The 26,647-nt window shown below is 25.8% G+C and overlaps 1 protein-coding gene across 2 annotated transcripts; it reads left to right on the plus strand.

The window, feature by feature from the left end:
• Window positions 1-11,916: 11,916 nt before the first annotated feature.
• Window positions 11,917-26,440, plus strand: LOC129984457 (voltage-gated hydrogen channel 1-like). 2 transcript variants are annotated; one of them, XM_056094342.1, is made up of 5 exons: window positions 11,917-12,107; window positions 14,218-14,398; window positions 16,279-16,380; window positions 18,510-18,729; window positions 21,130-26,440. In XM_056094342.1, the coding sequence occupies exons 2-5, from the start codon at window positions 14,237-14,239 to the stop codon at window positions 21,375-21,377; spliced, it is 732 nt and encodes a 243-aa protein (XP_055950317.1). In that variant the 5' UTR covers window positions 11,917-12,107; window positions 14,218-14,236; the 3' UTR covers window positions 21,378-26,440. The 2 variants fall into 2 exon arrangements, with proteins under 2 accessions (XP_055950317.1, XP_055950319.1); XM_056094344.1 differs by having other exon boundaries at window positions 11,993-12,015.
• The last annotated feature ends 207 nt before the right edge of the window (window positions 26,441-26,647 follow it).

Genomic DNA, 26,647 nt, shown 5'->3' on the forward strand with positions numbered 1-26,647 from the left:
TTATAATGCAAAAGAACTTCATTTTATTCTTCTAAAGAAAAAGAAAAAAAGAAAGATTTTCGTTTTCAAGATTGCTGCTGTTTTTGAAAATATTTTTCTATTAGACACATATCAAAGAAATATAAACTTTGAGCTTTGTTGTAATTTATCCTACAAAAAGATCTTGCATCAGAATAATAATCACGTTATCATATAAAAGAAATGTACTGTAGTGTTTCTTACAATGCCTCTGCAAATTTAATAACAATTATATTTTTGATTTAAAGTTACAAAGTCATTAAAGAATAGAAAGCCAGAATTTGTTTATATTTTGTGAATTGTGTCTTTGAATTTAAAGACGTAAAATTTTGGAGTTTAACTGGCTCAATGAAAATCTTGCATAGAGTTTCTAGCTTTTTAGACAATACAATAAATTTTCTAGCTTTTTTAAAGGAAAGAGAACAAGATGAATTTAATTTTGACTTCGATGCTCATTTCCTTTCAGAATACAGTTCAAGAAATATTAATATAGTAAACATTTTACTTGGAGGACGAATAATGAAAGGGTTTTATTTATAATTAAAATGCAATAGCATCTCTATTATCCGATACGTATAGGACATTTGTCGGATTATAGAGAGTGTCCGAACTGTGAAGGAATCTATTGACAACTATGGAAGGAATCTATGTATGACAAATGAGTTCACATTAATGAATTAAACAATGATACATTTTTCTATGTATGACAAATGAACCAACAATTTGTTAAAGAGGAAACTACGTTATGGTATTGAGTAGAAGCATGTTAAATAAACTTGTATTGAAAAGATGGAGATTACAAGTTTAAACAGAAAAGAATGACATAATAACACATTACCATACAACTTGTTCCAACAAGAGAGTCCAACATTTTGTGTACAGCCGATCACACCGCCTCCGCTGAACGAAGCAGTATCAACAGAAGTCGGATTGATGGAAGTATTGGATTATTGAATTCTTTCTTTTAAATATTATATAACAAAATGATTCAAATTTAAATTATAATGTTATTCACGATAAGCGTAATGTCCCTATTTCGAAATCCAATATCTTCTTGTTGGAGAAAAAGATCATGATGTCACAGTACATCAGACAGAATGGGATTTACCACTTGATTCATCACGAGAATAGATTTCATAAGCCTTTTTTTTTTTTTTTTTGCTATTTTCCCATGTACTGAATAATACTTTTGAAGCATATAAACTAAAATTAGTTTTAAATATTACTATTCGATAATGAAAGTTGCAGTAATTTCATTATTATTTCGAGTTTTCTGTGAATTTTTTATTGACTCAATACGTTAATGCGTTCCAAAAACAGTTTCTGTCGTTTAATTAGACAGCAGAGAAAACAATAATTAAATATTTGAAAATGACTCATTCATTAAAAAGAAAACCACAATTTGAATTAATGAAGCGAAAATGTTTATTCGTTTATCCTTGTGTTTGAGAAGAATATAGAATTGTTTTCCTGGAATTGTGAATGAATATAATGAAATAAGGGATATGCAATTTAGAATTTAGAATTATTTTCCTGGAACTAGACAATGGATGCGTTAAAAATGATAATACACTGTTTTCAAGTACGTTATATTCTTTTGTTTTTTAAATTAAAAGTATTTAGTTGAGTAGTAATAATGGGAATTCTCATAATTTACACAAGTTAAACATTTTAAGACAATTTTATAACTTTATTTTGATAAAAATATTAACGATATGTTTTTAAATAATTTTAAATTTTCTACATGATTTTAAAAGTATGAAGATATGGTAAAAGTTTGTAAAAGTACATTGTGATCTGGAAAAATAAAACTAGATTTTTAATGAATATTTTTCAGTTTTTTTTTAGTAGTTTCATTTCCGTCGGTGAAATTTCAATTACTTTTACATCTGCATTTTCCTTCACTTGAAGAAAAGAAAATAATTTTAAAAGGTGAAATTTTTTAAATTAATTTTTACTATTCGTTTGAGTATATGTAATATTCGTTATACTATTTCGCGATACTACCACTTTTCGACAATTTTCTCTAAGGCAGGTTGAGCGCATTTTCGGAATTCTCCCTTCTTTGACCTTGTTTTCCCTCCCATTAAATACTTTTTTTTTTCACTTGTATGTGAGTGTCGTGCAATTTCTGATCGTACTATTTTACTGTAATTCAAAATTTGGTATTGATTGCTTATATGGCTCGCTCAAGTGTCAAAGAACTTTCAGAACTGGAAAGAATAATATTTTATATAATATCATTAAATGTGACTGACATTATCTACCACTGTTTATCTCAAAATTTTATCAAAAACTTCAATAACAAATTTTAAAAAAAAGGTATTTTAACCTAAAAAATTATTATTTTGTAAAAATGTGAATTATTAGATTTTAATAGCAGAAATCTTTCATTTATTCGTAATAATTTAATTTTTATATCTCTTAGAGTAAATAAAAATTGCTCTAAAGTATTTTATTGTGAATTAGCATCTTTTTCCAACAATATTATGAGTCATTTGCAATTTTTTTTGCCTCCGAAGTCCATATATAATCCTTGTCACCGTATTGTTAAATTCAAACATCTCTTCGGTTCCTCTTTCCTCTCAATTCTATTTTGACTAAATAAATACATCCTGACGTATGCGCAAAAACACGGAGGGTTTAGAATACGAGAATGAACAGTATCTGTTGACAAATTTTTGAAACATGGTGTAATGCTTCCCTTACATCTTCTGATGCTGTGTGTTCAAAATATTGCATAGAATGTTTCATTGCAGAGAGCAGTGGCGTAGAGACAGGGGGAGAGTTAACGAAGTATAAGTAAGTGCTCCCAGTGTTAGTCTTAGGGGACGCCATGAAGATAAAATTGTTGAGTATTTACTTCACTTTTTAAAGAAAATTGTGAAGAAAGGGGGAAAAATTATATCATGCCCTAGGCGTAGCTTCAGCTTGGAACTTCATTGGAAACGGCCAAGGATGGAAAAATAAAAAAATAAAGAAATTATGTTTTACTCTAGTTACTTTTTTTTCTCTTTTTGCTGAGCCACTGGCAGTGTACAAATTCATAGAGAGGATAGAATGCAATCTTGGAGAACTCTCAAGCTACATGAATACTTTCAATGTATGTTTGATTCAATACAAACAATGGGCTCATATCTCTAATGGTATATATTTCTATCTCTATTACTAACAAAATATAATTTGCGTGCATGCTTTAGCGTTCTACAGTTTAAATTGTTTGACTTAAAATTTCCAAATTTGGCAAATATATTCTTTGGAGGAAATGAATGAGCATGTACGAATTTTCATTTGAAAGATTTGAAGAGATTTTGGTGTTTTTCTGTAATAATTCCCAAAAATATTATAGTGCAAATTTTCGTTTTATACCATTTCAAAATTTAAAAAAATGTCGTTCTGATGATTCTAATTCAACTGATTTGCAATTTTTTTTCGAAATTTTGACAACTTTTTTTGCATAATTTTTACTAAGATTTCATTATTGCAATGAAGCTTCCAATTGCTTTCATTTCTTTTATCACATGTTTATAGACCTGGATGGGCATATAAGCCTCAAAAGCTATATCTAAAAATCCCTACTTTCTTGAATAGGTGGATGTCAAAACTTTTCCGAGTGAACAAGTTTGTCATATATACTAAACGTACTTCTTAAATGGACCATTAAAGGTCCCCTCATACCAAATAATTTAAAGTCTCATCAGCTCTAAAGACAGTAGTGGATATTTAATTGCGTGATTTTCTTCTGTTACTGATTGACACATAATTGTAAATCAGCATCTAATTTTGTATCCTATCCATCAAATCGAAGTCCAGCGTGACTACTCACATTTTTGCACTGTATTGCTGCTTACAAAATGCACCTGGTTATTTTTTTTTAAAAAAACTAAACAATGTAACAATGTGAGATTTTATGTTGACTGATGGGCAGTGATAGTAGCACGTAGTGCAGCATTTAATAACTGTTTGGATGATATCACAGTTACGTTTGTCATGTGACTGCCAACTGATTCCATTGGCGGCAATGACAAAAAGCGTAGTTGAACTTAAACCTGGTGATATACTCCATAACAATAAGGCTGTGTGGAGTAGTCATGCGTCCCTGGCAAAACTGTCAAAACTGGTTTCCATAAATGCACACCCAGATTTCTGTTAATTATTTTTCTCCTTCTATGATCCCCCAACTCGGATAAAAAAACTGCCCATCAGCAATTTTTTACAACACAAATTTAGCATATTTTATACTTTTGTAAATAATTTAATAAAAGTTATGTGTTTTTGAAAAAAAACTTTAATTACCTGGATTGATGAAAAGTACTGTATGCCACAAATCAAATTTACAACTGCAGCAAATAAAATAAATATTTTTTAAAAGATTGAAAGTAAAATAAAATCTCTCTTTCTTTGTTTCTGGCAGTATTGATATTTGTATGATAGATAATAACGAATATTTCTTCCATAAACTTACTAGCTTTTTAAGCCATTGTAAGTAAATCTTAAACATTAATAAAAATTTAATAAAGAATTAGCAGACAAAGATCTACTTTTAGTTGCCTTCAAAATCATGTAGATTCAGATGGTTTGAAGCCGTTGAATAGATTTGAAATGATCAATATTAATAGTGACAATAGCCTGTAGTAAAAATGGATAACGAGATAAAAATTCTTAGAATTTTTTTTTTCTATTACATATAACACTGCTAGTGAAAACCATTATTTAAGATGAGAAACCTATAGTATGATGGTTGGTTCTTACTTCCCAGTTGGGATAATAATTGCGTGTGGTGTCTCCACCTTGTTGGATAACATATCTCGGACAAGAGAACTTGTACCTTGATCGGCAAAGGGCATTAAGACACAGCCATAGTTCCTTTCTCATTGCTGTCGAGATGCTAAGCACTTAATTTATCCTGGAAGCGTTCAGTTGGGGGAAAGTTAATTAATATGTAGTTATATATATATATATATATATATATATATATATATATGTGTGTGTGTGTGTGTATGTGCGTGTGTGTAATGATATTTTAATTCTAATTTCAATTTAATTAATTTCCAAGATTTTATCTTAATTTAGCCCATAGTAACTTCATTCTAAAAATATTCTCTTATTTCGTGATCAAATTCCACTTTCTCTACTTAATTAATTCAAGAGTAGCTTTGTAAAATTGTTGAATTGGCTAAAAACCTCACATTCCCACGCTTCACGAGAAGGGATAGAAAAATGTCCAGTAAGCACATTCTTTTTAAAAGATCCCTGTGTTTTCCCTTACCTCGTCGACGCGTGTAGCAAAAATCCCTATCGAAATCTCATTATATATTAGCACTATGAAGAAATATTTTCCCTATCAATTTCTCAGGTTATATAAGGCCAGGGATAAAATGTCCAAGTGCTTTTTCCTCATTCCTCTCTGTGTCGTTCTGTGTTGTGTGTGTGTTCATCGCTTGTACATATGCCTGCTTCTCCAAAATGAAATAAAACGACGTCACGAAATCGAAAGTCTTTTCACTGTCTTCAAAACTGAATCTTGCTTTACATAAAATAATGTTTACATATATATATATATATATATATATATATATATATATATATATATATATATATATATATATATATATATATATATATATATATATATATATATATTGTTTTTTGCAATATGCAAAAAATTGTTATCCAACGATTGTTGTCTCATTTGTAAATATTTCTTTTTTAAAAATACTTAAACTGCATTTGTATAAAGATGACTTTATATGTTTATATTTGCAAAATCTTTACATTTTCCGATCTGAGATCCTAATTTTTTTGGTTTAAAATGATTCTGCGTAATGAGAATTCCTTGTACGATTTTTTTTAGAATAATCGTTTCAAAATAACCGGAAATGTATGAGAAAAAAATTTAGGGGATGTTTCAATTCATGCAAAACTTAGTTAATAAGAAATTATATTCATTCTTTTATTTATTCAAATTTTCATTTTAGTTGTATGTACTATAACATTGCTTTAAGAAAGATTAATGGATTTTTTAAAGTTTGCCTTTAGCAATAATGAAAGTGACTAAATAAGAATTCGAAATGCCTTCTTTCAATTTCAATTTAATTACAATATTATAAATAAATAAAATTTTCAAGGTATATTTTTAAAACAATAAAAATTATCTGGATAAGTTTAATCTATACTTATAATAAAGCTCAATGTGTGTGTGTGTGTGTTGGCGCTCTACAGGCCAGACTGTTTGACCTACAGCTACCAAATTTGGTACATGTATACCTTGAAGGTTGGGAATGTGCACCTGGGGTTCCTTTTTTCGAATTTTTAATTAGAATTTTAATTATTAATTAAAAACTAACTTTCCCGCCAAAAAAAATCTTCCATTTTCCCCACCGCCAAATGAGTAAGGCTTCAGTTTTTTTTTCTCCCAACAGTAATGAGGCTAGGGTTAATATTTTTCGGCGGATTATTTCAAAAGATTTTGTTATTTTCTTAATGTTTGATGCATTTAAAATTAAACATTGTTAATTAATCGATCTTTCAGATTCATTCTGAAGTACTTTTGAATTAAAATAAAACAGAATAAAGGAAATTAAAAATTTCTAATCCGCATAGCGTTAACCCAACTGGCGTAGAAAAAATCACGTATTTGCGTTACGTAACTGGCGCTGAAAATTCACGCATGCGCATTGTGTTCTGAATTCCGCATTGTGTTGACAATTATTATCAACAGATGCGGACTAGATTTAAATTATTTTTAGGTTCGTTGTATGCTTTTGTAATTAAAATGTATTTATGTTAGTTATATATTTTTTGTATATGCTTATAGTTTTAAGTACATCGTTTTTTAAGTAGTCTTTTTAAAACCTGTTTTCAACCGTTTATTTTAAACGATTCGTTTTATTTTCTTAGTGTTTGATGCATTTAAAATTAAACATTGTTAATGAATCGATCTGTTCATGATGAATCTAAGAAAATTTTGTTGACAAATTCTTGAGATATTACATAAATTAAAAAAAGATTTTCTTTAGTGCCCATAAAGTTTAAACGCTGAGTGACTCTATTTTCAGTAATCAGATTATAAAAAAAAATGCTTTGTTTCAGTAAAAAATATTATTATGTTATTTGAAGATTAATTCTTTCCACTTTCATTTAAAGCATTCTACGGGTGCTAACAGAAAATGAGAGAGATACATATTACGTTATAACTGAAGGCCTTTATAATATTATGAATGAATTATATGGCAATCAAAATTTGAAGTTTTAAAATATTTTGATGAAGAAGCTATTAAAGTAGGAATTGCATAAAATATTTAATTATTAAAATTTTAACGAACATTAAGATTGGCGAACCGGCTGGTCGCCAAATGCGGCTCGTAATTAATATTGACAAAATTAGCTTCAAAAAAAAAATGTTTGGAGCAGTTGAAAAATACAAGACAGGTGCTTTTTTTTAAAAATGTGCCTTTGTAACTGAAGTGTAAATAATATAATTTTGTTTATTTACATGTTCTTGTTACCATTAAACGATACTTCAGATCATAAGAATTTTTCTGCCCTTAATCTCTTTTCTTCTTGAAGAACAATAATTAATTAAATAAGAATAATTTACTGCAACATCTATTACCTTTTGTATATTAAAAAAGTATATTGCCATAGTCAGGGACATTGCATCATTTACATACAGAAAGTAGTTTTTATATTTCTTTCAACATTGTTTTTTTAATGCTATATAAATCCCTACTATATACAGAATTTTGTCTGCATACTTTCATCATCAATTAAAAACTTAACAAACAATTACTATAAATGCAATCGGTTCGCATTAGTTTCAAATAAAATTACATTTGAAATGTAGAAGTAAAATTTGATACATAAATCGCATTTTAACTTTACTTATATATTTATTTTTTTTTAAAAAAATATCCGAATTTAAAACAACGTTGAATCCAATTCCAATCAAGTTCTGAATTCTATTAAAGGCAATTTTATTATTCATATCAAAGAATCCTTTTGTTATGTTGAGATCCCCGCAAAGAAAAATATCATGCTTTTCTGCAAGCTTTTATTATTGCTATACATCTTAAAAATTATACGAAGGAAATAGATAAATTTGGAATAATGATATTTCAGATCTTGTTAATTTGATTGATTTCAAAATTTTTATGAAATTTCAATGCAAAATTTTTTAAATTAGTGAATTTAAAAATTGATTAAAAATATAAAATATACCATTAAATTTTTAAAAATACATAAGTTTTGTCTTGATTTTGTGAGTATTTTATTGTAAAAAAAAGAATTACTTTCAATGAGCCATTACATCTTGAAATATATTGATAAAACGAGAAATCTAACATTGGGAATTCAGTATTTGAAATTGCTTATAACTTGTCCCTCGTTCCCATAAGATTACAAAACGGTATACATTTTAACCCCTTTGAGATGAATGACGTACATGTGCGTTTGTGTAGTTAATTAAATGTTCCTCAAGGCCGAACGCTGCATCCTTGCGTCGGGCTTTTAAACCGAAATAATTTCTATTAGATAACGTTATTAAACCTTTTTATCAAAAAATTTATTCCTCACTTAGTATTTCCGTCCCCGAGATTCGATTGGGGTTGGGCAAGTGTCTGTGAATCATTAAATTTTCGCAAATATAAACAGAAATAAATGTTTGCTAATATAAAGAAAAACACGTGCTCATTTTCAAGCGATTGTTATAATTTATATTTTTTATTTATGACCGGATGTTATTCTAGCAAGGGTTTTATTCTTCTCAATTTCATTTGTGCAGTGTTTCTACAGGGCCGCTAATATTTCCAAAGGGGGGGGGGATATGTAAATGGTATACATATTAACCCCTTTGGGATGAATGACATACGTGTGTGGATACATTTTTCTGATTACAGTAACAAAATATTGAACTATTTATAGTAAAACAAATGATTAAAAACTTAGAAGATGCACAGTTGGCCTGAAGGAAGATAAAAAACAAGAGAAAGCTCGAAGCAAAAGAATGCCTATGCGAATATAAATTATATAATGTTGGTCTTTACTCTGATTTTCATTTTAAGATTCTTCATATGACTTTGAAGCATTAATTACCAAATTTTTATGAGTATTTAAAATTATTATTCCTTATGTTTTTATTTTATTTTACATTAACAGTCTGAGGTTACTTTAAGTATTATCAATCATAATAAAATGCACTATATTTTTCATATTAAATCTATAATATTTATAATTATTATTTTAATCCAGATTGAAAAATAGCTATTGTCAAGTATTTAAAAATTCTTTCATTTGATTCAAAAAGTACTTTTTATGAAAAATTACGTGGAATTTTACGAAATATAATCCTTGTTAGGTTGGCGGATGAGAATGCTCCGCCATGTACGGACAGTTGGCTCTTCCTTAATCCCGTCCTGTGAGAGTGCTTCTTTCCGCACATATCCATCCGAAAGAGGTCAATCTGAGGAATTTGGATGCATATTCGAAGTTGGGAATTGTTGTTAAAAAAACATTTAGCAAATCTAAATGTGGAGATGACTCCTTTGCATGAAAAAAATATTTAATATATTTATAGACAACTCATTTCTGCATCAATCACATGCATCGAGCATTTACAATTTTACTATGCGGTAAATAATTTTGGAATAACGAACTGTGTCTGGATTGAGGAATGTACCAAGAAAATTTTCCTTTATTATAATAAAGCATTTTTTTTTGAAAAAGCATGACAAATATTCCCGTTTACTGTAGAGAAAAAGCTGTTTGTTATTAACGATGTTGGAGAGATACACAGAGACTTTCTTTAGAAATGGAAAATATTTGTATTCTTAAATTAACATGGTATTTAGACATAATAAGGGAAAGAAAAAAATTTCAAACGAATAGTTTTTCATTCATTTCATTTGTTGCTATTTTACAACTTCTTTTGTTGTCCAATTTGTTCCCTTGTGTAAGAATATCTATAGTATGTGGAAAATTGGAAACAATATTATGATATTGAAAAGTACCATATAAATAATACTATACAATAAGTAAAAATACCCAAAAGGCACGGAAATTTTTTAAAATATTGGAACAGCAAAATTCTGATACAAGATTATTTATTATTGATTAAAAATTCATTTAATTTAAGATTTTATTCCAAAATATAAACTAGAATAATTTTTCACTGAAAGACGAATATTGTACAATATTATGAAACAGCATCTAAAATTCTACAACGAACAATGTTGAACAGTATTGTGAAAGCTACATTATAAACGCTACATTTATAAACATTGATAAATATGATGATAATACGATGAAACAGTTTACTATTTATTTTTAAGCCTTTTATCTGAAGTGATCAAACAACATGAATACAACTTATGATAACTTGTTTTTTTATTTCTTTATTTAAATAAAATAAATTAAATTAGACGACGAGAAAAAGGAAATAAAGGAAATGAAAAGAAGTAAAAAAATTATTATGCTCTAAAAAGATTTGTTTTTTAAAGAATTATTCTTCCAACTTTTACTAGTAGTACTTAACTTATAAGTAGTACACGCCAAAATTATTATGTCTAAACAAACTGTCAAAATAAATAAATAAATAAAAAAGAAAAAGAAAAGAAAAGAAAGAAAAGGGAGAGAAATTCTTGCTTTGTAGATAATTTTCTTTTCCTTTTTCCTTAATAGTGAAATTTTAATTTTCATAAACTAAAAAAAAAGGAAACAACAATAACTGTAAATAATTTCGGAATATAATAATTTGTTTCATATATTTAAAAGTTAATTACATTTGAACCTAACTTAAATGATCTGTTCTAATAGTAAATCTTTATAATCAGTGAAATCGCTTCTCCATTGACTTCATATCAAATTCTTAACTAGAAATTTTAAAATTATTATTAAATTAAAAGGATAGTTCAAAATTAGATTTAGAAGTGTATATCCATATTGAGCCTAATACCGAATTACCATAATCGAGAAATGCATGTGAAGCATTTTCTGGCTCAATGGATAAGAAACCACACCACTTATAAACGAAATGATCCCTGGTTCGAATCTGAAGATCGGTTAAAAACAGAAACAAAACGAATAAAAGATCTGTGAAAAACGGGAACAGGGCAGATGCAAGTTTCAAAATGAATTCAAATGGAGTTAGAAGAGCGTGTTGTATTGTCCATACTAGAATAGGTTATTGTATCTGATTTTAAGATTCTTTAGAGCAATTAGAACTATTTTGGTAAATACTGAGAAAACTATATTATATAATGGCGGAATTCAATACTGACCAATAAAATAAAAAACAATATCACCCAGTTAGTTTTTCTAAATTTTACACTATTAAGAGCTACTTGGCTTAGCTGAATGAGAATATGTTGTTATATATTTGTTGTTATAAATGTTAGTTGTTGTTGTATAAATGTTGTTATAAATATTTCTAAAAATTGATTAATAAAATATCTTTTTAGAATCATGCCAATAATAAATAGATATAAATTAAAAATTAGTGAATAAAATCACAAATTTTTATGTGTTTATTTTTAATTCCTTTATCTTTCAACTTTGAAATTGTTAACAATATTAATTTATTTTCTGACATTTCAAAAAAAAAAGAAAATTAAAAAAAAAATGTCAAAGAGGATTTAAAATGGAAATATTATCTATTGCTTGCGGATTAGAAAGGATTTTCTTCAATTTTAAGAAATACTGCCTCAACAAGTGATGTCATAGAATTGTTTTTGATTATTTGCTGTAGTACCAATAATTTAAGTAAATAATAAATTGGTTCTCCGAAATGAATAAAAACGTCATGATTCTTTGCCATGTGATATAAAATGAGGAACATGATTGGCCCTCCTCTTGTTTTGATGTCATTTACTTCATACGAAAACGAAGAACTGAAATGCAATAAAAAATAAGTAAATAATAAACAACACGTGAAGAGGAATGTATTTTGTTGACTTCCGAACTGTTTCGACTGCTTCCACAAGTTCAGGGGCGTTTTGACAAGTGTTATTCTTGAAAATGATTTTTGTATTTTTGTATTTATTGTGAAGATATTTTATTTTTGCGATGCATAAAACAGACTTTTAAAACTTTTTGTAAACATTCTTTTATTTTTATTGAACACAAATCATAATAATAATGCTCTCTTGAGTTGTTGATCTTTTTGTGATAATATCAAAAAGTGGTATTTTCTTTGTTTTATTTCAACATTACCGCTTTGAGGACACAGCGTTAATTACTCACTACCATCTATTATTAATAATGCATTGTGAAATTAACATTCCCAAATTTATAGGTGACTTTCAAACATGAATTAGCAGAAGCGATTTTGTTTACCGATGCGTTTGAAAATTTTAAAATAATTATCTAACTGAAAACTTTTTTTTCAGTTCTTTATAACTTACTTTTACTGAATCAGTATGTTGCACTAAACTTGCTTGACATTTCAATTTTGAGTATTGAATTTTGTATTTTAAATTTGAAATATTTTTTTTGTTATTATTGCTGTCCATAATATCCGGATGAATGTTTCAATTTCCGGATATTAAAAAATATATTTCAGTATAAAGAGCACTTTGTATTGTAAAAGACATGACCTGTTTATCAGTTATAAATATTAAGAATCATTAATGCAGAATCATTAGAACTTGTAAAAGTTTTTAAACTTTGTTGTTGTATTTATAATGTCTATTGTTGCTATTCAATTTTCTAAGTTACTGTTGTTTTTCTTATGTAACAATGTTTATAATCTAACTTATAGACTCTTAAGCTGTAATGTGCTTATCAAACTTTTCTAAAATTTTTTGTTCATTATTTCTAAAATTTGAAGAAAGTTTACATTCATGCAGTTAAAGATTGTAATATATATTAATTAATTCTGTTGGTATGTATATATTCTCTAAACCATCCTTAGACTGTTGTAATAAATTCTCTCCTAATTAATTTTATGCAACTGAAACATAATCATAATTTATTTGATACTTATTGCAAGATTGGAAATGGTTTTTTCTGCATTTGTAAGAACTTTTATAAGCTTCTTTATAAGATTTAAAATGTTTTTTATTGGAATTGATTCACTTTTATCAAACATTATTCTATATAGAATTTTTTGACTTAATTTTTATTTCTTAAAATTCTCTCAAATAAAGTTAATTCAACTAGTATACTTAAAATAGATATTTAAAGTACTAAATTATAAAGTTGATTAGTTGGTAATAAGCTTCCTAGCACTGAGTTTCCAGTATGAGAATTGCTTTAATTAAAATGAGAATTAATAATTGCATTTTTAAATTTTTTAAAAATCTTAGTAATATTACATATTCAGCTTTTTCAATGCAAAAGAAAAGAAAATATTATGGAAATTTTTTCATTGTTCATACATTGCAACATATTTTTTTTCCTATTACATGTTTATTTTGTGTAGTGTTATAAGTTTTCACTATTAGTTTTCTTCCCATTGATTTAAAACAGTCATAAAAAATTAAATATTATTACAATATGTACTTTCTATGGCTAGAATCTGATATCTGAGTGTGTGTATATATATATATATATATATAATATAAATGTAAAATAATGCTTTAGATTTAAATTTCAATAATTATTTTAATTTTTAGAATGATTTAAAAAGTTCATATAATTAAAACAAACTTTTAAAAATATTTTATTTGTTAAAAATTGTTTCATATTGAGAATAGCCATCTGTGTATATGTACACATAAGCTATTTATTTATGTAAATGTCCACTTTAATTTCTCGGAAGCAGTAATTTAAGAAAGGAAATGGTGATCTTTTGTCATCCTCTTAAAGCTTTCTTCTTTTTTTAATGGAAAACTTTTCAATATTCCAATTAAATTTAAAGATAAGTTTTCCAAAATGAAAGCTAATAATAAGTATAAAAATGAATTTAAATAACTTGTATGAACAAATTTTAATAAAATGCTTTAATTCAAGATGGTCATTTTTACCAATTTTATTTATTGACAATAAAGATTAAAAGAAAAATATTTTTTGGAAGATTTCAGTAACTCCATTAATATTCCATGTAATTGTAATCGGTATTCTGACACGCAGTTTTAGAAGTTTGAAATTTACTTTAATTGGATTAATAGTAATGAAAAAAAAATCTGTAAAAATTTAAATTTATTTATTAGTTATTTTTTCTTTGTTTCTAAGAACATATTTTAATAATTATTATTGAAATAGGTATAAACAGTTCTCCATTATGGAAAAACACAACAATTCAGAGAATAATATTGAAAAAATCATTCTGAAGGATGATGGTTCCAGTTCTGTCATATCTGATGCTGATGAAGATCCTTCATTACGTCCATTAGTGACATGTAGAGAGAAGCTCTGTAAACTTTTTGAATCTCACAAATTTCAGGTATTATATATTTTTTGAAAATAATTTTTTATTCATTTACTATTTATTACTTATTTGTAATGTTGTGAAGGACATCTTGTCTGAGAAATAAATGAATTTGAACTCAATTTTCTGATATTTTTCCATTGGGGCTACTTTCTGCAAGCATGAAAATTACCCACTGAGATATCAACAAAATCATAGCAATGGGCTATGTTTGTAGTGACAGCCACTACTATCTTGATATTACATAATATAAAATTATTATTGTTATGTTAACATCAAGTGATTTTATAAGACGTTGCAACTTACATAATCACAAACAATTGCATGTGTGGAATTGCAGAAACACAACTGTTATAACTTCTAGCTATAACTCAGGGTTATTATATGACACATGACTATATCAAGATGGCAAGTTGCTAATGCTGTAGGCATAAATTTATATAACAATTTTTTAATATCCTATGGAGTTAATCTTGAATTTTTGATACACTTTGCGTTCTTGATAAATATAAGATGCAGACATAGTGTTATAGTCATAAATATTAGCATTATAAAATTGTGAAAGACATTACCTCATGAAGTAGCTATATTTGATACCTGTTTATGTATATTAGCTGAGTGGCTGTTTTCCAATGTTAGAGAATTACAATAAATTTTATGTGCAAATTTAATTAATTTATGTAATTACTTTTATGATTTTCGTATTTTAAATTGATCTTCTCATGATAACAAAATTTTATACTTTTGAAAACTTTACCAGTGGTGACATTTTTGAGCAATAGGTCATGTTTCTAGTCGCTGCATATAGAACACTTGTGCAACTTTTGAAAATTGTGATGTGCTGCATTTTAAAAATATCTATTTTTATAATTTATCTTTAAAAAAAGTTATTTCAAAATCATTAAAAATATTTTTGTGTTTTATTAATTATCTTTGTTTTGTGAAATCATTTAAAATGATTTAAAACATTACTCCATTTCCTTAACTTTGATTTGCAAATCTGACAAATAATAGGAGTCAGACTTATCAACTGTATTTATTTTATTTTGCAGCAGTAGGAATGAAGATGAGTAAATCTCAAAATAATAGAAAAAGTTGTTTTGTTGAATTCTGATTTTTGATTTATTGTATAAATAGGGTAGCATTATTCCAAATTTAAAATGAGCTATTTCTTAAATTAATAGTAACAAAATCAATAATAAGATGTGTTTAATATTCTAGCTAAAATGAAAAATGTCCACAAATTGTTGCTTCTGTAATTTTTTTTTTCAGAGAAAAAAATTATATTTAATATTTATGTAAATTCATATATAAGCATACACAATCTATACTTTTAAATGTACAGATATTTCATTCATTGCTTCTTATTTTTAAATAACAATATAATTATTTGGTTAACTAATTTATTAATATGTAGCATTCATGTTTAGGAGCATAGTGTTGTTCATATGTAATCGAACAAAGAATACCCATGTCAATTCTCTGCTCAAGTTGGTCAGAGCATTGACATATTAATTTATATAAATAGACGTGGATAATTTTTCTACAGTTGTTACTTCTCTTATGGACACTTAATTATGAAACAAAGGAAGTTGGATTCTTGTCCATTAAGTTTAGTAGATATCTAGAGAAAGTTTAATCTATATGTTGCTAAGATAAGAGGAAGTCAACCTGCATTTTCCACTTGTAATTTTAGTTTATTACTTTTTTCTGGTTCTATGTTACTGATAAGTGTTAGTTTTAAGTTTTCTTAATTACACCTGATAAGGATACATTTCATTAATTAAAAAAATATTTGTGTTTCATATCAGAAATCATCATTTTTTTAAAAAAAAATAGCAATTTTATTTTCTCTTTGCTAAAGTTATAATTTATGACTATGTCTTTTTTTTCAGATTGGAGTTATTGCCTTAGTTCTTATTGACTGCATCATTGTCGTAGCTGAATTAATATTAGAAGCTAAACATCATGAACTGGATGATAAAACAATTCCTCATGTGAGTATAAGCTACTAATATACAAAAAAAAAGTTAACAGTAATAAACATGCACACATACATCTCACAATTTTGGATTTAACATCAATTTATTTTTCCATGAGAGGGTATACATACTGGGACGAAGAGAAAAAGTAGAAAAAGTTTTTCCTCTCATTGCTTTTAATTGAGAGATTCTTTAAAGGATTTCTTTGTTCATATGTCAATTCAGAAAAAGGAACCTTAAGTATCTTTGGAAGAATGCTGTGGGCATTGGGGAATTTTATTCTTGCTCTTGTACCATGAGAATTACATAGTCGTCAATTTTTTTAAAGTGTGTATTAGAATTAATTAAATTATAAAGGGAGATTTTGAAAAGGAAATAAGAGAACATTTTAGAATAAAATGGTATGGCTTGAATTTAGATGGAAAAAAAAGGGGGAAATAAACTAGGTTTTAGATTGGATTAAATGATATCTTTTAAAAGTCAATGTTCGTTTATGTGTACCCTCTATAGATTAAAAATCTGCTGGACAAATTTTTTTCAAATTTTGCATACAGATGTATTGAAGCATCCTGATGATTCCTGGAAAGTTTCGTAATCACTAACTGATTGGTTAATTTTTTATTAATTGAAAACTATTATTTGTAACTTGAATTTTTCTACTTCTTTTCCTGTGGTGATGGGGAGAGGCTACTAATTCTTTTTCCATGTCAGTGAAGCAAGGCTTCTGATGGCATGGGAAATTATCCAGGCATGCACAATGTGTTAAATAACAAAATACAGAATAAACAAAACTTCTAATTATCATGACCCCTAAAGGTGTGAAAATTTAAAACCTTTTCATGCATCTGCAGTGAGTTATTTGCATCTGACTTAAAACAGGAGTGTTGGATAGTATGAAGTTTTCTAGAGTTAAATTATTTTGAATTTTAATTTGATTCTCTCATTTTAAAGAAAATTTCAATATTATAGTTATTAAAAAAATTTACACATTCAATAGACTTCAGGGAGCTATATCAGCTAGTTATATATATCTCCAAATGTCTGTGCATATGTAATATCTCTTAATTTAATTTAAACTTAATTAATTTCCAATTTTTATCTTAATTTAATCGCATATTAACTTTATTCTAAATTGTTCTCTTATTTCCTGATCCAGTTATACCTTTTTTATTTAATTAAATCTACACAAGCTCTGTAAAACTTATTTAATCGGCTTGTTCCCACGCTTTGAGTGAAGGGATAAAAATACTTAATGCTTTGCAACATTCTTTTAAAGATACCTAAATTCCCTTACATAAAAGGATATATGTTAAAGAATCCCTATCAAAATTTCATAGTATAAAATCACTGGGGAAAAGTATTTTGTTCTTTTGCTTTTCTCTTGTGTCGTGGACTGACGCTTTTTCTTGTGCAAAGTTTGAAATTTTTTGAACTAGGTTTGAATTTTTAAGTTTTTTGAGGCTTGAATTTTTAACATTTGTAAGATTAATTTTATAATTATTAATTCTGAATATATAATTCATTATATCAATTACAATTTTTCAGTGTTTGAATGTATAACTATTTAAAAATTGAAATAATTTACTAAATTAGAATTTTTAAATTTACAAAAATAGAAATTTTTCTGTAAATACTTTTTAAAGCATTCAAAAACTTGATATTTATTTTCAATTATATGTACATCTATTTTTTTGTAAATAATCATCTTTGAAGGATAGAAAATTTTTCCTTTTAATGAAGTTACTTGAGTAGGTTCCTGTAAATTGCAATAAATTGTACTGAAATAGCTTTTTATAGTTTTGAGTATTTATAATTCCTTATTAATGATGATCTAGAAGACAGCTATTTTGTAATTTTATAGTTTTCATCTTTAGAATCATTTTTAAAATTTTCTAAACATGATGTGTTCTTGTTTTTTTTCTGATCATTTCTTTTTATTCTTACCTGATATAATACAATTTAGAATAATTAATATCATTGCATTTTTGTTTATGAATAAACTGAAAATTTCACATCATTAACAAATCTGAAACATGACTTTGTTTGGATTTTGGTTACAATATTTTCTTTTGCAGTTTTATATTAATTGAAATTAGTGTGTAAATGAAAACTTTCATTTAGTAACATGTTGTCTCTTTTCTTAGGTGCTTCACTATCTGAGTATTGTCATACTTAGTGTATTTATTGTTGAAATTGTTATGAAAATGTTTGCATTTCGTGCTGAATTTTTCCGTCACAAGTTGGAAGTTTTTGATGCTTTTGTTGTATTTTTGTCTTTTGCTCTTGATATATCATTCTGGGAGCAAGAAGAAATCAACTTAATTATTGTTTTACGATTGTGGAGAGTGGCTCGCATTTTAAATGGTAATCTTTTATTTTATTATCTTCACATGTGTCTTGTTTGATTTGATTTTTAATAATTAATCAATTTTCATAATGTCTTGAAAAATTTTGCATTTTTTCCATTTTTTTTTAAAAATAAAAATTATATATTTTATGAAAAAGAAATGCCCTATACCATTTAATTATTTGTATTTGCATTGCTATCATTCTTCTTTTAATTAATATTGAATTATGTATTAACTGATAATTACAATTTTTACTGCATTTTTAATTTGGAAAATTAAAGTTTTTTGTTAAAAAAACTTAAATTAAAATTAAAGACCATTTGTTAATAATTTTAATGGATTTTTTATGTATTGGATTTGAATATTAATTTTTACTGCTTTGTTCATTCCTTATACCAAATTATGTTTGCAATTTTTGTTTTAAAAAAGTCATTTAATGTAATACTGGAAATTACAATCTGCTATTCTTATTTTAAAAAAAATATTTGCTCATTAATGGGTGTTTTTTTTTAAAAAATTTCTTTTGAACTTTTTTGGAAGTTTACATAAAAAAGCAAAAAAGTATATATTTTAATAAGTGAAGAGGAAATTAACAGAATGTTGTATGAAGAGATGAACAACAGCTTGTAATAATCAGTGTTTATTTTGAACATATAGACAATTATAATGATACAGGTATGAAGACAATTACAAGTACATTGATAACTTTTTAATAGTTTTCTGTGACATATCAAATCTTAACATCATTGTACATATGATATTATTGCAAGTGTTCATGAAAATTGAATATTAAATGGGAAGAAAGTAAACCATATATTAATTCCAACAATAAACATAAATGTGTTTTAAATGTTTATAATGTTATAATCTTTTCGAGTAATTTATTAGAATACAATTTTATATTTGGTTGTAAATGTTTGTAGTATATTGTCCAAATCATCATACTTTTGCACATGTCCCATTAATTTTGAATAAAAAAATGCAATTTGAGGAGATATGTTTATTGTTTTAGTCAGTAATATATGGAAAGGGATATTGTTTTAAATGAAAGCAAAATAGTGCGATTCAACACCAAAAGAAAATCAACATTAGAAAAAAACTTTTTAAAAAAAATGCACCTGACAAAAAAAAAAAAAAAAAAAAACTCAAGAGTTTATTAGTGATGGTGGTGAAAATGTTAGTATTTATTCAAGCAGTCAATTTTTGTTATTGAATATTTTTTAAAACCTGGATTAATTGCCAATCATAACGTGAAAATTTTATTCAAAATTTTCTGCAAATAGATGTAAAATTTAGATCAGATGAACACATATCGACCGTACAGTTTGTGTTATTTGTGACTCCAAATGTATTAGACTTTTTTGCTAGTGAATGTTGCGATTATTTATTTTTTGTTTTGAGTCAGTATTAAATTTCATCTATGGTTTTTCTACAGAATGTTATTACGGAGAATATGAGAAAAAGAGTTATTACACGAGATGAGGTTAAACTATCATACGAGATCAGTGATATATATTATGACTTATAAATATGAACTAAATGTTATTACAGCAACCTCGAGATACTTTGAAATGCAAAATCAATAGCTTTGTATCTCAAACACAGACATGGGTTATGTGAGATTGTTGGGGAGGGGGACTACTAATCTTCAGGAAGGCAACTTATTATCTTGAAATTATAAGAAAATTTATCTGTTTTCTTTTATAGATCTATTTTAATGCTATTTTTTTTTGTTTAGATGGATATAAATAAATATTTGTTGATTTAGATTTTTTTTTTTAAATTGTATAATTTGCTATTTTATGAAAGCTATTAAGATTAATACATGGTGCAAGAAATTTTGAATGAAATGTGTCTGTCATTCCGTCTCTGATAGTCAATATTAATAATCTCTGTTTATATGGGATAATCATGTGTGCTGTGGATCATGGTCTAATTTGCTCTAATGTAATCACTTCTCTTAATTACAAAAACATAAAACTTTTATTATTTAAAAAAAAAACACTTTGAAACTTTTTTGTACTAGTTTTTCTTAATATTATCCAGCACTTTTTATTAACCTACTTGTGTGCTTGATTGGACTAACCAGTTTTATTTATTTTTTTAATGTATGCCTTAAAGTGGCAGATGGACTACTTTTTTTTTAGTTCATCTCGAAAGCAGATATTTCATATTTTTATGAATGTTTTCAAATTCCTAGGATACAAATTTTTTAAGATTCCAGAGTTTTGAATAAAAACTAAACATTTCTGTTCATTCAATTTAAAAACTAATTTTTCTAATCTTAAAACAATAAGAACCAAATAATTGGGGGCTTGGTGGATTAAAATGTTTGTTGTTGCATGTTGTAATTGTATTTTATATGAATGATAGAAGCAAATTATTTAATATGTACTATATTATCCTTTCATTTTAGGTGTTCTGATTTCTGTGAAAACTCAGAGTGAGCACAAGCTTCATAAAGAACGACAATTACGAGAAGGGGTGGAACAAGAGCTTAACAAATGTCGATTGTATACAAATGCTCTTGAGAAGGAAGTAGAAATGTTGCGCTCTCTGCTTGAACAACATAATATCAAAATGCCTCCATCCGTAATGAATAAATCTCAGCCACAAAATACTATTAATGTTGTTGCAGAAGTAAATCAAATACCTGCTGTTTAATATATTTTTTTACTAGTTTTAACATCAGGTGTCAAGTGAAGATTTTTTTTGTAAATATAAGTGATAACATATCATATTTTTGTAATGATATGCAGTTTACCCATTGTTGTGGTTAAAACTTTTGTATTTGCACTTACATGTCTCTGACAATTATTTGCCAAATATGACAATTGTTAGCATCATAAAAAAAATCAAATAATATATTTTAATATTTTATACAGAGTTTATACATTTTGTATTTGCAAAGATCAATAATGGTTTTTTTAACATTTATATTTATGAATATATTGATGCCAATTCCAGAAGAATGAATTTTGATATTACTTGTTTGAGTTTAAAATTATAATATTATTATTATAATTTTAAATTTAATTGATGCTGGAATTGCTTATCTTCGATGTAAAAATGCTGCACTTGTCTTATTTTATAAATTTTATTAATTAAGAACTTAATGTCTTTATACTGTAAATGAATGTACTGTATTGATAGTAAAATATACCGTCAAAATGAGAGTGACGTTTGTTGTCTTGTGTAATCATTCTGTTGAAGATCTAACTCTTGTAAGATAGTTGTTAGAGTATCTTTTATTGAATTCTATTGTGTTATTTGAAATAAGGAAGCGTTATGTATTATTAATTTCTTTTGCATCTTTTCATGTTTTTACTTTTATAATCTCTCATTGTATTAATAATTATGATTCTCATCATTTTATAATTAATTGAAATACATCATATGACATATTTGAATATTTCTGTAATAAAAAAGAAAAACCAAAACAAATTATCTTTATATGCTTGTTTTGACATTTTCTGCATGTTTGGCCGTCTTCTTAATCATTCCATTTGTTGTTCTGGATTGATTTGTCCTCAAAATTATATCTATTTATCCATCTATGAAAATAAGAATAGTTTATTGAAAGTTTTCAGTTTTTTTTTTTTTCTTTTCTTTTTGAATGTTGCAAGTTGGTTCTAAGTCTTGTAAAAATTTACGTTTGGATTGAAAATAGAATTGTGTAATTAAATGTCTCCTGTATTAAGAAACTAGTAATAACATTTAGAATTTTTTTTAACATTGTAATGTTTATAATCTGCCAAACTATTGTGTCACTTGATGTGCAAGATTTAAAAAAAAAATTAAAAAAAATAACATGCTCTATAGGGCAGACTGTTGATATTAACCAACCAAATTTGGGATGTAGCTATTTCTTGAATAAGAAGTATTCATTCAGAAAACGTTTTTTGAATTTTAAATTAAAAATTTATTGAAAGTTTAATGTTTTTAATAGTTTTAAAGCACATTTTTGCACAATGTAACATTATTCACCACTACTTTACAAAGGAAATGAACACTTAAGTGGTATCAGTTTTATGTGTATAAAACTTTTTTTCTTTAATAAGCCTTTAAAAATATATTTTAATATAATTTACAACAATATGTTTTATAGCTCTAATTCCTATATTTGTACTCTTGTAAGTTGCAACAATATCAAGCACATCGTTAAGTATATATATATATTTACAGCATGCTTATCAGTGTTTTATAATTAAAGGTAAATTTTCAAACTGAAAACTTCTAATTTGTAACATCATCATTCTATGATATTTCAGATTAGAAGTTTGAATCTCATGTTACTTTTTAAAATGTTAATAGTTAAAATCAAATTCTTATAAATATGTTACAGCATGTCATGTTCATATGAATTGTCAGAATCCTGATGAGACAAAAATAAGCATGACTTCTTATGAATTTAATATATCAGTTCTTAGAGATATAATAATTTTTTTCAATTCAAGAAAATTAGAATGATTATATATATATATATGATTATATAATCAGAATATGTTTTTATATTATAGTATGATATATTTTTATTGATAACCATTTTCTTTATTATATGGTCAAAAGAATGTGCGAGTGATTATATATTATTAATTTGTATTCATTTATCTATACATAAAAGTATTTAAAAATGTATGAAATTATTATTGCAATATGATGTATGCCTAATTTTTTTGTGTACTTTCTGAGTTTGTAAAATAATTTAAATGTATTATCTACTTTTAGTATATATTATTAACATTTTCTGATGAAAATAATCTGCTGCATATTTTAAAAATCATGTTTATTATATTTATTTTATGAAAGAAAATTTTATGCAATTGTATAGGTTAAAAAAATGTGCCTTTTAAACAAAATTGTTTTTATATTGATACTTGATTTTTCTTTATCAAATAATGAAAAAATGTAATTATATGACTACCTTAATTGATTAGTTTGCATACATCCAACTACTAAAATTATTTAACAATATGGCGAATTGAATTAAGTTTTATCACCTATTGCTGGATGTACTTTTTTATATAGCTTTTAATATTAGATATAACCAATTTTTTTAAAAAAATGATTAATACCCTTGTTTAAAGATTTGTTATATACTAGTTAAAATATGGGCTTTAAAAAGTGGATTTTGATGAATGATTTTTTTTTCCTCCAACTGAAATTAGGTGATTACCTCTACTCCTTCCATACAGTATTTCGTTAAATGGAACTACAAATATTAAATAAAAATAAAGTTCTAAAATATATTTTCTAAATTTCACTTAGAATATGAAAACTAATTTTAAGGCAGTTAAATACATTATAAAGTTGAAATTTCAAAATGTTCTATGTTTTGATTAAATAGTTACAGATAAATATTACTTTTCCTGTAAAAATTCTAAAATACATTTTCCTGTCCTTTTTTAAAATTATAAATATTTTTTACTAGAATTCTATACTCTCGTATAGGCCATAATTTTATGAAGCATCTGTTAAATTTTAGAATTTTTTTCATAAATTTATTCTAAGTGTTTAACCTTATGATGTTGGGATTTATTTTATTTTTCAATTAAATTACTCTTTATATTACAAACATATATTGTTATTTCAATCAATAGATGAAAATAAAAGGTACTCAAGATACTTAAATAGATCCAAGTGATTTTTACCATTTAAATTAATTGGTAATGTGTCGACATTATAGGTTTAAATAATAAAATATCTGTGATTTATGATTCAAAGGGCAAGTAATTAAAAAAATATGGTTGAGCTTAAGTAGAATTTCTGGCAAATTAATGAATTATTTTTGTTCAACTTTTTTTGTGAACAAAGTACCTACTTTTTTTTTTGTTTATGAAGTGCAGATATGAAACTGTTGCTCTTTAACTCATGCAAATATCTGTGATATATTATTTAGTTCTTTTATGTTTTGCAATAATTTTGATCTCTTATTATGACAGCATTCTGTGTTAAATATTTTTGACCAATACTCAGAAGATCTTGTGAAAATGAATAGAGTTTCAGGTTTAATTTGAAATCTGTACTTAATCTTTTGACAACTAATTTAATAACTACATGTGAAACATGCGTGTTCTGTATTAGTCAAAAGGTTAGAGCAAATTTTGATTCACAAAAGAATATTTATAAGTGCAAATAATGCTTCTTATGCTCAATTCCTTAATTTTATTTATATATTTTATTTTCTGTAAAATATTTAAATTTTGTTGTACGTTTGTTTTTTCCCTCTAACTTATCCGAGTTCTGCGTATTTGAATTTTCATATGATACTGAATGAATATAAAATAGGTTAGTTGCCTTATTCAAAGCATTGTGCACTTGTGATAATATTTGGTTATTGATACTCACACTATTAAAAAACATTGTGCTTTTATTCATTGTTCTATATTTGATACATTTTAATTCTGGAAATTTTGAAAAAGATTTAAGTTATGAATGATACATATTCTGCATTTGAATGATATTTTATTCTTATGTCATTTTCTTTACCTCTCAAAATTTGGTAAATCTCAAATTTTAAATTAAAAATATTCTGATGAATTAGATAATTTGGTAATTTATAGGAAACAGATTTCAACAAACTTGTAATATGTTGTTTATATGAAAGAAAATATTGATACTTTATAATAATGTATATATTTTTATATTCATGTTTTATGTTTTGCCATTTGTAAGTCTATTTTAATGTTACTGTACATTTGTTAATCTGTTCATCTGTGTCAGACATTTTCTATATATATGGATAGCTGTATTTAAATAATACTGCTAAACTTTACTAATTCAAACTTGAAAGAATCTCAGTCAAATTATCCAAAAATCCTGTCAAAGAAAAAATGACCCAGAAATAAGAACAGCAAGGGAAAATGATAAATTTTAAACTAAAAATTATATCAGAGATTTATTTTTTAACATTTATTTAAAAAATAATAATAAATAAATATAAATGTTGATAAATGTAGTGAATGGTGAAATCTCAATAAATATAAGATTGGAATGATGCTTATTTTTAAAGAATAAATTTAGCAAAAATTTATTTCATTAAATAAGTAATTTTAACAATATACTGATTTCGAATTCTTCGCTCTTCATTAAAACTTCAAAATGATTTTTTTTTGTGTATATGTTTTATATGTATGTGCATTGTATTTAATGTGTTCAATGTTTTTTTTTAATGTAATGTCTTTTCTTATTGAATATATTGTAAAGAAGTAAAGTTTTCGAATGAAGTGAATCCTTCAAAAATTATTCAAATAAAGCAGGATCGAAAACATACTTCTAGTTTCAGTTTCGAATTAAATAAAATAGATGCAAATAACAGATGATATTTTAGTTTTAAATTAATATAGATTTTAGAGGCCAGAGAAAATAATTAGAATTAAAAAGTTCTTATTTGTAGTACAATTTTGGTGTATTCAATTTTCCCAATGTGTGTTAAAGAAGTCTTAACAAGTGTTTATTCTAAATGAATTAACACTTGCCATAAGTAAGAAAAATCATTTTATTCTGATGAGACTACCTTTTGTAGTTTGAGTTGCTTGATCGAATATTTATAAAGAATAATCATTTATGTGTGAAATATTCTGTATACAATTATTCTAATTATTTGTTGTTTATATAGTATATATTTACATGATTGTCATTGTGTTGTATTTTTAAGACAACATTATATTTACCTATGCAATTAATCGACATGTATGGTGATTTTTGATGAAATAAAAATATTTGTTATATGATATCTTTATTTTGTAAATGTATTTTGTATATATCAGTTTTCTTTTATGAAAAATATTCATATTGTAGCATAATATTACATAAAATAACTTGTGAATTCACAATATTCAGATATCAGAAATGTACTTTTGAAATGTTATTTTCATATTGCATTGAATTCCAGTTCTATTGAGGGAAAGTTAGATTAATGTATTAAATAGAAA

The sequence above is a fragment of the Argiope bruennichi genome, chromosome 9, assembly GCF_947563725.1.
Source record: "Argiope bruennichi chromosome 9, qqArgBrue1.1, whole genome shotgun sequence".
Classification (NCBI taxonomy): domain Eukaryota; kingdom Metazoa; phylum Arthropoda; class Arachnida; order Araneae; family Araneidae; genus Argiope; species Argiope bruennichi.

Coding starts and splice junctions, on each gene's coding strand:
- LOC129984457 (XM_056094342.1), top strand. CDS start 14,237: ATGGAAAAACACAACAATTCAGAGAATAATATTGAAAAAATCATTCTG. Junction 16,381..18,509: donor ATGATAAAACAATTCCTCAT/GTGAGTATAAGC, acceptor CTCTTTTCTTAG/GTGCTTCACTATCTGAGTAT. Junction 18,730..21,129: donor AGTGGCTCGCATTTTAAATG/GTAATCTTTTAT, acceptor CTTTCATTTTAG/GTGTTCTGATTTCTGTGAAA.